General features: G+C 60.6%; 1 protein-coding gene across 1 annotated transcript in view; it reads right to left on the reverse strand.

Moving 5' to 3' along the window:
• The window catches only part of LOC101935740 (adhesion G protein-coupled receptor L1), a 98,034-nt gene that overhangs the window by 53,213 nt on the left and 30,674 nt on the right, over positions 1-14,147 (reverse strand). The window contains 2 exon segments of the mRNA XM_065576221.1: positions 5,144-5,323; positions 12,488-12,823. Coding sequence (XP_065432293.1) covers positions 5,144-5,323; positions 12,488-12,635 — 328 coding nt within the window. The 5' untranslated portion in view covers positions 12,636-12,823.

The raw sequence follows: 14,147 nt of genomic DNA on the forward strand, positions 1-14,147 counted from the left end.
GACTTTGGGGAGCCCTGACTGCTGCTGGTTCCAAACCCCACCACCAGGAGGCGCTGGTTGGCCTGAAATTCCCCCACATTGTTCTGGCCCTTCCTGTCATGGGGGACGTTCTGAACTGGGATTTGTCCCCTGCCCAATATGGGCAGACAGGGAGGGGGATGGGGCCCACCCTGGCCAATGGGGAAGGAGGGGGTTGAACCTGGGACCGCCAGCATTAAAAGCATGTGAGCTCCTACCATGTGAGCTAAAAGAGCAGCTTTGTTAGCTGGCAGTGGAAGAAGGTTGTTATCCCCTATGTGGACCAGCCGCTGCCCGGATGGGGAGGGAGCACAGTGCATTTAGCTAGTGTGATACATCCCAGCCACCTCCCCTGATGGGGACCCTGGAACAACCTCCGCCCCAAACGCCTGTCGTCTGCGATCCCTGCCACATGTTCCGACAACTGCCCCCATCCCATTTCCTGAAGCCTGGGGCCTGATTCCCAGTGCTCCTGTCTCTAAGGGCTCTGTCCCAGGGGCAGAGAATAGCCACAGCGCAGGGCGCCCCGATCTGCCCCCTATGCCAGGGGCTGGCAGGTGTGGGGCCCTTACACCATTTCCGCACCGGGGGGTGGGATTCTCAGGGGGCCATGTGCAGCCCCTTTACGGCACTGGTGGAGGATGGGTCCGGCCGTCAGGCCCTGCAGCATTCTGAGGAGCGGGGCAGGGGGCAGGGCAATGCAGACAATGGGCCATGGTGTGAGCCCCCCATCTCCCCGCGTCGGCGGCTTTGAACAGCACAAAGGTGCCTGGCTGCTGAGCGCGAGGCCGGGGCTTTAAACGCCAGGAGCGAGGGACTGAAGCGGGAGCCGCAGGACACAGAGCCAGGCAGGTGATTAAAGGGATGGCAGGTGCATTATGGGAGATTTGCTCACGCTCCCCCGACCTTGGCAGCTGCCCCTCAAAGGGGAGTGGAGAATGGAGCCGTCTCTGGCACGGCCCCTGTGGTGAGCGCGGGGCCTGACGGGGGAAAGGGGGACAGGCCGGGTGAATGGGCGGGGGGGCAGGCTGGGGCATGCGAGTATCTTTATGTGTGTGATGTGGGGGTGGGGGAGCGTGTGTTTGTGTGTGCAAAGGTGTGTATGTGTACAAGTGTGTTTGTGTGTGCGGATGCATGTTTGTATGTGCAAAGGTGTGTGTGTGCAATTGGCCATTTGTATGTGCAAGTGAGTGTGTTTTGTGTGCCCATTTGGGCATCACCTGTCTGTGCACACCTGTGCATGCATGTGTGTGTGTCCATTTGCCTGGTTATGTGTGTGTGTGTGTGTACTTATGTGTATGTGCTTGTGCATGGGTGTGCCTTGGGCTGTGTGTCCATGGGCTCATAGGGGTTAGGGAGCATGCATTTGTGTCTGCACAACACTGCCCTCTGGTGGGCACAATATGAACTGCTCTGTTGTGTGTCCTATGCCCTACACTGCCCTCAGCCAGGGGGGGATTCTCCAATGATTCTGGTTGAAATGGGAATAACAATAATATCTGAGACACACTTTGCCCCTGGGATACAGGAACACTCCATGGCCACATCCCCTGTAGACGTGATAGTGACGACTTAGCTCAGTTCCCAGAGCGATGCCCCCTTGTGGTGGATCAGTCCAATCAGCCTTATGTTCTGCCTTTGCTCTCCCATGGGGCTGGGGGCAAGCCAAGCCTTGGGGCCCAGCCCCCCTCACTCACAGTAGAGTCCTTGTTTTAAATCTCCCCCCTCTCCCCTCCGCCCCCCCCCCCCGCCGTATCTTCCCGGATCTAACTTTAGAAACGGAAGCAGATAGCGCTGAGATGATCAGATTAAACAGGAATCTCCCCCACCCCCTGGCGTGGGGACCATGACGATGCTACCCATGGGCTGGGGGTGGGACGGGGCAGCCGTAAGTCTGTGCAAAGGGTCCCGTGCAAAGCGCACTCAGCGGGTATTGAGCGCTGCAGCCCCCTCCATGCACTTCCATCTCTGCTGTGTCCTCTTAACAAGCCCCCCCCCCCGCTCCCGTAACATGGTTTTCCCCAGTGACAGCAAGAGATAGTCCCTACCCCAATCTAAAGAGATGGGGAAACTGAGGCACATAGAGGGAAATGATTTTTCCAGTGTCACACAGCAAGACAGTGATACAACCCAGGAGTCCTGACTCCCAGCCTCCACTCCCCAACCACTAGACACCACTCCCCTCCCAGAGCCAGGGATGGAACCCAGGAGTCCTGACTCCCCCCCACCCTCTATCCACTACACACCACCAGAACCTGAGACACCATCTAGGGGAAGGGGATGTTTCTCTCTGGTGACCTGTCCTATGTCTATCCCTTGCCCCACCCGCATTGGGGCCCCAGGGCTCCCCGTTTCGCTCTTCTGAGCACAGAATCATCCCCCACTACCCTGATTTCCACCTCCTCCCTCCCTGACATTTCCCTACGCAGCCGGCAGTGAGTGTGACTGAGGCTGGGCTGCCTACACAGAGCTGCGCTGCTGACTCACCCGACCACCAGACCTGGTGGCTCTCATTAATGTCACCCAGGAACCTCGGCGCCTCAGGGACAGAGCCGGATTGAAGCTTCCCTGGGGTGTGAATCTGGAGGAACTCCACTAAGCCCAGCTCCTGCTCTCCCCTGAGCCAGCTGTAACCAACATTGGGCTGCAGCCTGTCATCGCTCTCCCCTCTCCCATATTCCCTCCCCCCGCCCCCCTGCATTCAGCTTCCTCTGCTCAACGCCCCGATCGAAGCTGGGAAGGGACCAGATTAACCGTTGGGTCCCATGTGCCCCTCCCAGTGCCTTCTTTGAAGTCTCCTGGCCTGGCGCCCTGCCCCCATTCTGACGCCATGCCCAGAGCTCCTACTCCAGCAGGCCTGGGCGAGCACCTCACGGGTGTCGTCCGGAAAGGGGGGATGGAGGAGTAGAGGAAAGGAACAACGCAGGTAATGTCAACATCTGGGGATCTCGAGCCCCCCATGGGAGCCCCCCAAAGATGCCCCCTCTGATCCCCGCCAGCTCTCCCCCTGCTCAGCTGCACCCCGAAGGGTTAACAGCTCAACAGCAGGACTCACCCGCACCGGGAACCCAGCGCCCCCAGATCGTCCTTGAGCAGAGCATGGGCAACACAGGCACAAGAGCTTAATGATAATAACTGACCCTTGTCTGAACAGCAGAGTCAGAGATACCAGCCAGGGACTCATGGTAACAGCTTGGAGGGTATTGAGGGTGTTGAATGAGATCAGGACCCCGCTGTACCAGGCTCTGCCCAGATCCCGACCGAGATCAGGGCCCCGTTGTGCCAGGCTCTGCCCAGATCCCGACCGAGATCAGGGCCCTGTTGTGCCAGGCTCTGCCCAGAGCCCGACCGAGATCAGGGCCCCGTTGTGCCAGGCTCTGCCCAGAGCCCGACCGAGATCAGGGCCCCGTTGTACCAGGCTCTGCCCAGAGCCCGACCGAGATCAGGGCCCCGTTGTACCAGGCTCTGCCCAGAGCCCGACCGAGATCAGGGCCCCGTTGTACCAGGCTCTGCCCAGAGCCCGACCGAGATCAGGGCCCCGTTGTGCCAGGCTCTGCTCAGATCCCGACCGAGATCAGGGCCCCGTTGTGCCAGGCTCTGCCCAGAGCCCGACCGAGATCAGGGCCCCCTTGTGCCAGGCTCTGGCCAGATCCCGACCGAGATCAGGGCCCCCTTGTGCCAGGCTCTGCACTGACCTGCACTAAGATCAGTGGAGACCGACCAGGAACCGCAGCCAATGGGAGCTGCGGGGGCGGTGCCTGCAGGCAGAGGCAGCGCGCAGAGCCGCCTGGCCATGCCTCCGCCTAGCTGCCAAAGGGCCTGTCGCCGCTTCCAGGGAGTCCCCAGAGGTAAGCCCGGAGCCTGCACCCCTCACCCCCTCCCATGCCCCAAACCCCTGCCCCAGCCCGGAGCCCCCTGATGTTCCCCAAACCCCTCATTTCTGTCCCCGCCCCGGAGCCCGCACCCCCTCCCACACCCCAACCCCCTGTCCCAGCCTGTGAAAATGAGCGAGTGAGTGTGTGTGGGGGGAGAGCAAGGGACAAAGGGAGGGGGGAATGGAGTGAGGGGGGGCGAGGCCTCGGAGAAGGGGTGGGGCGGGGCAGGGGGCGGGGCAAAGGTGTTCAGTTTTCTGCGATTAGAAAGTTGTCAACCCTCAGTGCTGCCCAGAGCCTGACCGAGATCGGGGCCCCCCTGTGCCAGTCGTGGATCACAAGAGAATCTTCCTCACTGCATCCGCCTCTTCCTTACAGAGGGGTTGTGGTGGGGGAGCCCAGGGCTGGGCTAGCAGGGGGCTGCGGGTCGGGATTGAGGGGCACCGGCAGAGCTGGGGAGAGGGGGAGACCAGGGCAGGGGCTGTGGGTCGGGCCGAGGGGATCTGCACAGTTGGGGGGCACCCCCGGCAATATTCTCCCCACTGGCCCTATGTGATGAACTGGGACTGTTCTTAATGTGGTCTTTGAATGCTGAGTGGGGAGTGTTGGCCTGGGAAGGTTGCAGGGGAGTGTGGCTGGGACGGTCTGCACTGGGAGATGGGAGACTGGCCTTGAGGGAAGATACCTGAGCATGTAACCTGAGAACCCAGGAAGGGGCTGGGGCCAGGTGACACCTCTGCCTAACTGAGGGGGTCTTGTTGTCTGTGCCTGCAAGGCCTGTCTTGGGCCGTGTTCCTGTGTCTAAATAAACCTTCTGCTTTACTGGTTGGCTGAGAGTCATGGTGTCCCCCCACACTCCGTGTCCCCCCACACTCCGTGACACCCTGTCAGCCCCTAAAGCTGGGTGGTAAAATCTGAGTAGCCAAGACCCCCATGGGACCAGAACCCCCCACCCCAAAAAGAGCCAGGAGTGTCCCTCCGCTCCCCCTCGCAGCCCTGCAGTGCCCCCCTTTCCCTGTCGCTGTGAGCACTGGGGGACACGTCTCCCCTCTGGGGGGCACTGCAGGGTGGGGGCCCAGGCTGTTCCACAGCCCCTAGTGGTGACACTGGGCAATGCAGGCTGCAGATCCAGGGGGAACCCAGGGTCTATCTGCACATCCCAGGTGCAGCTGGGGATCGGGCGCCCCCTGGAGATCCCCAGACCCCCTCTGCCCCCCCTGCTCCCCCCGCCCGCTGTGGAGCCCCCGTCCTACCTTGTGTGGCTGAGGTGACGAGGATGGCGGTGACGCAAAGGCTCCAGAGGGCGTGGGCGAGACGGGCCATGGCGCCGGCCGGGGGATTGGCACGCTCGCTCCCTGGCACGGCTCTCAGCGGCCCGAGCCCGGGGCCTCTCCCGGCATCACACAGGAGGGACGATCCGGCAGACAGCGAGCCTGGGGGAGGGAGGGGGGAGAAGCCATGAAACAAGCTGGGGGGGGGCTGCAGGTTCACCCCATCCCATGCACGGCAAGAGCCCCCCTTCTCCATCTCCCAGCCCAAAAGCACCACCATTGGAGAGGGGAATTCCTTCCTCTGACCAGGGCCAACACGCCTCCCCCCCCCCCCCCGGACCTTCTATTCTCCAGGTCAGGGACTGACAACACCCAGCCCCACTGGCTTCCCTAGTCCACCGCCAGCTAGGGCAAGCCCTGGCACGGGAAGGGTTAATAACGGGCTGACACAGCTCTGGGAGATGCGTGGAAGAGTGGGGGGGAGGGGTACCGGAGGAGGGGGGGCTGGGAGCCAGGACTCCTGGGTTCTCTGCCCAGCTCTGGGAGGGGAGTGGGGTGTAGTGGTAATAGAGGGGGCTGGAAGTCAGGACTCCTGGGTTCCCTCCCCAGCTCTGGGGTTCCTGTGCCTTAGTGGTGAGTGCTGCACCCCGGGGATGCCGGCCGGGGGCCCAGCCATGCGGGTAATGCCAGCTCCCCCAGGGCAGTGCTGACACCTGCGCGCCAGGCTCCAGTGCCCCGGCTGGCAAAGCCCCTGCAGGTTCGTGTCCGATGGCTCGGCCGAGGCCTCTGCGCTCATCAGTGTCACCGCTCCAGTGCAGCGCAGCAGCTCGGTGGCCCCGGGGGACCCTGGCGACTCGAGGGGGGCCCTGGGGGAGAACAGCTGAGCCATGAAGGTGGAACCACCTTGGGCAAAGAGCAGAGTGCTGGATCATAGAGCTGGCTTCAGACAGGACTCCTGGGTCGTCCCCACCCCCCGAGCTCTGGGAGGGGAAGGAAGGGGGGGCTAGTGTGGAGAGCAGGGGGGCTGGGAGTCAGAACTCCTGGGTTCCATCCCTGCCTAGGGGAGGGGAAGATGAGTAAGGACTAAGGACACCTGGGTTCTACTCCCAGCTCTGCTGAGTGAACTTGAGTCCAGTCCCCCTTGTGCCTCAGTTTCTCCATCCCTGATATGGGAGGAACAGCCCTTCCCAACTCCAGCGGGGGTGGGGGTTAGGCGCTCAGAGCTTCTATAGTCACGGAAAACTAGAGCTCTGTCTCCCGAGCTGTGTCCCCCCCGCCTCACCTGTTGCTGGAGGCCTCATAGCACTGAATGGGGATGGGGGCCCCCAAAGCCCTGCACTAGGGTTGGGGGGGGACACTTGGGCAGTAGAGGGGGTGGATGGGGTGAAGGTCAGAGACAGGCAGCTCTTGGGGGCGGCCCCAGCAGACCCCCCCCCCTCGGAGCAGGGGGTTCTAGTCATTCACCCAGGGATGAGCCAAGCCAGGGATGCCAACATGTAGCAATGGGCATGGGGCACGGGCGGGCAGAGGGGTGTCTGAGCCCCTCATAAATTTCCCAGCCCCTCAGTGGAGAACAAAGGAGGCCGGCTGGGGGGGGAACTGGGAGGGGGGGCCCTGCTGCAGCCCCCCCCCATATCACAGCCTGGGAAGAACAGCGTGTGCTGGGAAGGAGGGGGCCCCCTGCTAGGTCTTGCTGCCAGCACATCCTAGCCACTCATCTCCCAGTCCCTGGGCACGGGGAGATGGCAAATGAGCCTCTCCCCCCCCAGCCCAGCCCTGCACTGCACTGGGGTCAGCACAGACTGCGAGGGGAGAGCGCCCCCTGCTGAGCCCCCCACCCGCTCCCTGCAGCACAGCGCCCCCTGCTGAGCCCTGCCTGCTCCCTGCAGCACAACACCCCCTAGTGTCGCGCTGGGGCATTGGGGTCAGCACTGACTGCGAGGGGAGCGCGCCCCCTGCTGAGCCCCCCACCCGCTCCCTGCAGCACAGCGCCCCCCTGTTCCCTGCAGCACAGCGCCCCCTGCTGAGCCCCGCCTGCTCCCTGCAGCACAGCACCCCCTAGTGCTGCACTGGGGCATTGGGGTCAGCACTGACTGCGAGGGGAGAGCGCCCCCTGCTGAGCCCTTGGCCTCACCCCCTAGTGACAGACTGCAGATCTCCCCACCATCTGCGGTCCCAGCTCATCCCTGCTTAGCCAGAGTTGGGATCTAGTGGTTACAGCTGGAGGGCTGGGAGTCCGGACTCCTGGGTTCTTTTCCCGGCTCCGGGAGAGGGCTGGGACGGAGCAGTGAGAACAGGCCAGGCTGAGTGCCGCTGGGTTGTTGAAGGATCCCGGACACTGGGATACCCCCGTGGACTGGGGCCCTGGCCAGCAGGACCCAGGCTGTGCCATCCGCGCATCTCTCCCTCCCGCCCGTCTGCAGGAGCTGGGGCTGGAGCGCAGGCAGCACATGTGAACGGAGCTTTCCAAGGCTCTCCTAATTATGGCTTCCTGGTCTCTCCAGGAGGCGGCTCGGTCTCTTGGGCGAAGACGCCGCGGTTTAAGAAACTGCCTAATTACATCTAAAACTGCCAAATTATGGCAGATCAGCCGGGAGGGAGGGTCTGGTGTGTGGCACGCCTGGGCTCTAGCCCCAGCTCGGGGAGAGGAGTAGGGGTTATTGGTTAGAGCGGGCAGCTGGGAGCCAGGACTCCTGGGTTCTATTCCTGGCTCTTGGAGGGGAGCGGGGTCTAGTGGTCACAGCAGGGTCGGGGGTGGGGTTGGGCATCTGGCCTCCTGGGTTCCCTTGCCACATCCTGGTGTGACTCATGAGCAAGTGCTTTGCTCCCTTCTGTGCCTCGGTTTCCCCATGTGTAGAACGGAACTAATGAGGGTGGGCCCAATGCTTAGACGACCTGGAAGGTTTTGGTGATGCAAATGCTTTGAGACCCTTGCTAGATGCAAGTCGGGTCCTGATCGTTATCAGGAAGAACCAGAACTGGACCCTCACGCTACTGCAGGGGTCGCTGTGGGGCAAAGTGATCACCATGGTAACCTAGCTAGGGCCAGGCGAATCGCTCAGATGAGGGCCCTGCATCAGAGCCCTTTCCCAGCGAGTCGGAGCAGGAACTGAGGGGTCCGGGCCAAATTCTAGCGTTAATTCTACAATCCTGGTCACCTCATTTCCCTCCTGTAGCTTCTTCACGTGGAATAGCCACTTGTTCTTGTTCTAAAGTGTCTGACAGTGATGGTGGGTGGCAGTGAAACAGCTGCCACGCCTCACCCCAGAAGTGGCTGCATCTCAAGGTTGAGTGAAGGATCCCTGTGCTAATACTGTGTGACAGCTAAACAGCTGCTAAGCCCCACCCCAGAGGCAGTGGAACCTCAGTGCTGGGTGAATGATCCCCAAGTGGTGTCTGTGTGTGCTGCCAAGCAGCTGCCATGCTCCACCCCAGAGGTGGCTGCCTTTCAATGCTGGGCAGGTGAGTCTCGTACAGTGTGGCTGCACGGTTGTCAAAGAACAGCCGCGCCCCACCCCAGAGCTGGCTGCAATGCTCAATTTATACAGCGCCCCAGCTCCATTAGGGTGCAATACACTGGCTGCAACCCAAGACCAATTTTCCAGCCTGGGGCCACAAAGTGGGTTTCAGCCCCCCACACCCTGCTTGTGCCATGTCCCTGTTTAGCGTCTCCTCGCAAAGGTGCCTCCCAAGCTCCGTGGAAAGCCCCAGCAAAGGGCAGCGAGATGAACAAGCGTCTGGAAATCTCCTGCTCTAGCGCCAACAGATTTATCGGCCTTCGGAGCCCTGGATTCCTGACCCAGCAACAGCGGTTCCCTGGAAACTCCCCACAGCCCATCCACTGGGCAGCGCCCAAGCAACGGGGCTGCCAAGTCTGCACACACAGGAGGCTCCTTTCTATAGCATAAGACACACAATTATTATCCGCATTAAGGTTGTGACCAGGATGTGGGGGGCCCCATTGTGCCAGTTACTGCACGGATCCCGACCGAGGTCAGGGCCCCCCTTGTGCCTGGCGCTGCACAGACACAGCGAGAGGTTGCCCCTACCCCATGGAGCTCACAATTGAAACAGACAAAGGGAAGGATCAGTCCCCCTTATTTTACAGAAGGGGAAACTGAGGCACCAGGCGACGCAGTGACTCACCCCAGGCTACATGGGGAGTCAGTGGCAGAGCAGGAATCGAGCTCAGCTCTCGTGAGTCCCAGCATCTGACCCACAAGCCCAACCTGCATCAGTGGGTCACGACCTGTTAGCCCTGCAGAGACTGGCTGGGCCTTTTGCAGCAACCCCTAGGGCCGGGGCTATTTTAGGACACGCCGTATCCCAGTGCCCAGTGGGCAGGACGGTCCCCACCCCCTCTCCAGGAACACTTCCGGCCTGGATCCTGCCTCTGCGCTCCGGGGCACGGAAGCTGCCGTCAAATGAGAGGGAATTTGGAGCAGTGCAGCGAAAATGATTAAGGGTCTCGGAGGATTAAATTACAAGGGGAGATTAAAAGAACTAAATACGACTAGCTTGGCTAGACGGCGGCTAAGGAGCGCTCCGATAATTGTCTGGGAGTAGCTGAAGGATGTAAATATCGAACGGGGGGGTGGGAGGGGAATTATTTGAGAGGAGATTTTAAACTCAAGTGCAGCGTGGTCATGTGGTAAAGCACTGGAGCAGGATGCGGGAAATCTGGGCTCAAATCCCACTGCTGACACCAGCAGGCCGGGTGAATCAGTTCACTGCTTTGTACCCCTATTTCTCCTGCAATATGCAAATCCTCCCTCGGTCTGTTAGAAGGACGGTCCTGGGCTTAGAGAGGAAGGCAGCTAGAGCACTAAGATGGGCTATGGGGAAACAGGCTCCTCTCCGCTGCAAATATTCTGTGTGACCCCTGCGGGAGTCTCTCTGTGCCTCCATTTCTCCATAGGTAACATGGAGATAACAGTCCTGCCCTACCGCACAGGGGGGCTCAGATACTATGGGAAGGGGGCTCTTAGGGGCTGGCATTGCCTCAGTACCATGGTGGTGGGGGGTTTCAAGGCCCAGCTCCTGGAGTCAGAAGAACCCTTGCTCCTGTGGCCCTGGGGGCAGCAGGGAAAAGCTGGCTTCAGAGGAGAAAAAAAGAAACCTGAATTCATGTTATTTTGTAAAACAAATCTCATGATTTTAAGCCCATCTCGCAGTGTTGGGGGCCCGGTTCACGTCCGAGGTTGGCAATGCTGCCATCTCTCGCTACGTTTGCACAGCCCCTGGCACAACGGGTGCCGAGCTCAGTTGGCGCCATTTTGTATTATTCTCAGGGAGGCAGCGTGGCCTAGTGCAGAGAGCACTGGACTGGGACTCCGGAGCCCTGGGCTCTACTCTCGGCTCTGCTGCTGGCCTGCTGAGTAACCTGGGGCAAGTCCCTTCCCCGCTCTGTGCCTCAGTTTCCCCAGCTGTAAAGTGGGGATAATGCTACTGACCTTCCTTTGTAAAGTGCTTGGAGCCCGACTGATGAAAAAGGATGGGTTAGAGTCAGGGATTGTTATTCATTTGTAATGTGGTAGCACCCAGGAGCCCCCGTGACGGATCAGGACCCCATTGTGCCAGGAGCTGCACAGACACAGAGCACAAAGCCGGCCCCGCCCCCAAGAGCCGACAGTCTACGTCCAGTCTCTGGACTAGAAATGACTTTGGCTCCGTGCTGAGACTCAAACCCACGGCGTCTCTCGCAGGTGACAGGTGCGATGGCGCCCCCCGATCCCAGCCCGATTCCACATGGGACTCATGTATGCAGGGAGCAGGGCAGCTAATCTTGGCCAAACAAGCAGAGCCAACTGCCACCCCCACCACCAGAGCCTCACGGGGGGTGGAGGGGGAATCCCCATGGGCTTTTCTGCAGTGTGGGGGCTCTGGCACCCAGCTGCGTGGTTCTGAGGCTGGGTGGCACCATCTCTAGGGGGTAGCCAAGGAGAACCAGTGTTGCTTAGCAACAGTTAGGTGTCCCAGTTACATCGGGAAGAGGTTATTGGGGGACATGCACTGGATATGCCCTCCCCCGGGGGAGGGGCCCTTGTGGATCATGGCTCCACCCACAATCCTTCCTCTGAGGGCGAGAGAGTCTCCTCCACCGCGGCCCTCGCCATGTGGCCAGCGGGCACAGCACAGCCTGCCAGGCTGACTCGCGCCTGCAGCTCCACCAGGGTTTGCAATTAAAAGCCTCAATTAATGGGACGATGTAATGCCGCGAAGCAGGGGGTGGGGAGATGCTGCGTGAACGGAGCACACGATCCAGCAAAGCCGCAGCGGTACAGACCGTGCTATCGGCCACCGGCCAGCCCTGGGTGAGTGGCCAGCCATCCGGCCCTGGTAGCCTGCTGGAGCTCTCCCGCTGGTCCTTTCACCACGCCGAGCTCTTTAGTGGCGGGCTCCAGATCACACTCCCTGTTTTCCCGGGGAGGGCAGGGGGGACTTACGCCAGCTCACCCTGTGTGTGAGTGAGTGGCAGTGCGGGGAAGAGAACCCAGGAGTCTTGACTCCCAGCGCCCCCACTACCTGGCTTTACCCAGCAGACTTCACTCCCCTCCTGGAGCCAGGAAGAGAACCCAGGAGTCCTGGCTCTCAGCCCCCACTACCTGGCTCTACCCACTAGACCTCACTCCCCTCCTGGAGCCAGGAAGAGAACCCAGGAGTCCTGGCTCTCAGCCCCCCCTGCCAGCTCTACCCAGCAGACCTCACACCCCTCCTGGAGCTGGGAAGAGAACCCAGGAGTCCTGACTCCCAGCGCCCCCACTACCTGGCTCTACCCAGCAGACCTCACTCCCCTCCTGGAGCTGGGAAGAGAACCCAGGAGTCCTGGCTCTCATCCCCTCGTCCCCAGCTCTACCCAGCAGACCTCACTCCCCTCTGGAGCTGGGAAGAGAACTCAGGAGTCCTGACTCCCAGCGCCCCCACTACCTGGCTCTAACCAGCAGAATTCACTCTCTTCTCAGAGCCGGGAAGAGAACCCAGGAGTCCTGGCTCTCATCCCCTCGTCCCCAGCTCTACCCAGCAGACCTCACTCCCCTCCTGGAGCTGGGAAGAGAACCCAGGAGTCCTGGCTTCCCGGCAAGCCCCCCTCCCCTTAGGCAGTGGGATCTTTACTGACAAAGGCCCTTACTCTAGAACCCGTGACACAGCTCCATGGTAACAACTCATCTTCGCAGCTCCTCGACACTCAGCTCCATGTTAGGCTGGGGGGAGCTGGAGGATGGAGGGGGAGGCGAAGGGGGGAGGGGGACAAAGAGAGGGGGTGCGGGATGGTTTTGGAATCAGCAATCAAGCCCCTGGCTGCTCATCAGGCAAAATCAAACCCACCTGCATCCACCCTGCCCCCGGATCTGGGGGTGCCCAGAGAGAAATGACCCATTTCCTTGGCCGAGCCCTTGTCAGCAGCATCCCGGCCCAGCTGCAGAGCCGGGCCCTCACCCCGCAAATGTACTCTCCCAGGTGCCAGCGGGCCCATCTAGCCCGGCGTCCTGGCATGGGACAATCGACCGCTCCGGGCCATTGGTTACAGCTCCGTGTATTGAAGGGGTCTTGGAACTGAGCTGGGAAATCAGGGTCATCCCTGCTCCTTTATCCGGGGCAAAGAAAGCCTGAAACGGTTGGTTTTCCTGCTTGAAATTCAAGTCTCGTCCACTCTGGGCGTCTCTATGGAAAACGAGGGATCAGACCGGATTCTGAGAGCAGTGATTCCACGCATGCCGCAGCTCATTCGCATCGGGAAACGAGAGGGTTTGAAAAAACATCTGAGCTGTTTAAAATCCCAGGGTCTGACTCTCCCACGGCTTTTCCCCTTTACATCAGGGCATGGTGTGCGTGAAACACAACAGTTTCACACTCCCCTTACACTGGTGCAAGTGAGCCCCCAATGTCATGGATAAACCAGGAGCAGAGTTTGCATCTAGTATTGGTGATGTTTATTGAACTCAAACACCCGAGGAGCAGTTGGGAGAAAAGAAGTCTCTGTTAAAGAAGCAACACCTCCCCCACCCTTGCCCTTCCAATTAAAGCTGTTTTCCCCAATTTCGATCTCTGTTGTTAAAACGTGTTCGCTAACATCTGTTGGTTAAGGGCGTGTCTAGACTAGAGATAGAAGGCTCGTTTTAACCCATGTTAGCTAACATCTTTTAGACCGGGCAAGTTGTATTTTTACCCACATTAGCTAGTCAGGATAAAGCCTAGGACAGCAAAGCAGAGAGCCTGAGCTAAAATACAACCTGGCCTGTCCACACTGGACTTCTAAAACACGTGAGCTAACCCATTTTTAAAATACATCTAGTCTAGACCAGCTCAGAGGCACTAGCTCAGGGGTGGGCAAACTTTTTGGCCCGAGGGCCACATCTGGGTATGGAAATTGTATGGCGGGCTCACGAAATTGGGGGTTGGGGTGTGGGAGGGGGTGAGGGCTCCAGCTCGGGGTGCAGTCTCTGGGATAGGACTGGGGATGAGGGGTTGGGGGTGCAGGAGGGTGCTCTGGGCTGGGATCGAGGGATTCGAGGGAAGGAGGGGGATCAGGGTGGGGGCAGGGGGTTGGGGCCCAGGAGGGGGAGCGGGGGCAGGCTCCGGGTGGCGCTTACCTCAAGCAGCTCCCAGAAGCAGCGGCATGTCCCCCCTCCAGCTCCTATGCAGAGGCGCAGCCAGGAGGCTCTGTGCACTGCCCCCTCTGCAGGCACCGCCACTGCAGCTTCCATTGGCCAATGGGAGCTGCGGAGGCGGCGCGTAGGGTGGGGGCAGCGTGCAGAGCCCCCTGGCTGCCCCTACACGTAGGAGCCGGAGGGGTGACTTGCTGCTGCTTCCAGGAGCCACGCGGAGAGGGGCAAGCCCCGGACCCCGCTCCCCAGCTGGGAGCTCCGGAGCAGGGCAAGCCCCAGACCCCGCTCCCCGGCAGGAGCTCGAGGGCCAGATTAAAATGTCTGGATGGCCGGATGCAGCCCCCGGGCCGTAGTTTGCCCACCCCTGCACTAGCTAGTTG

Source organism: Chrysemys picta, chromosome 22, assembly GCF_011386835.1.
Source record: "Chrysemys picta bellii isolate R12L10 chromosome 22, ASM1138683v2, whole genome shotgun sequence".
Lineage (NCBI taxonomy): Eukaryota > Metazoa > Chordata > Testudines > Emydidae > Chrysemys > Chrysemys picta.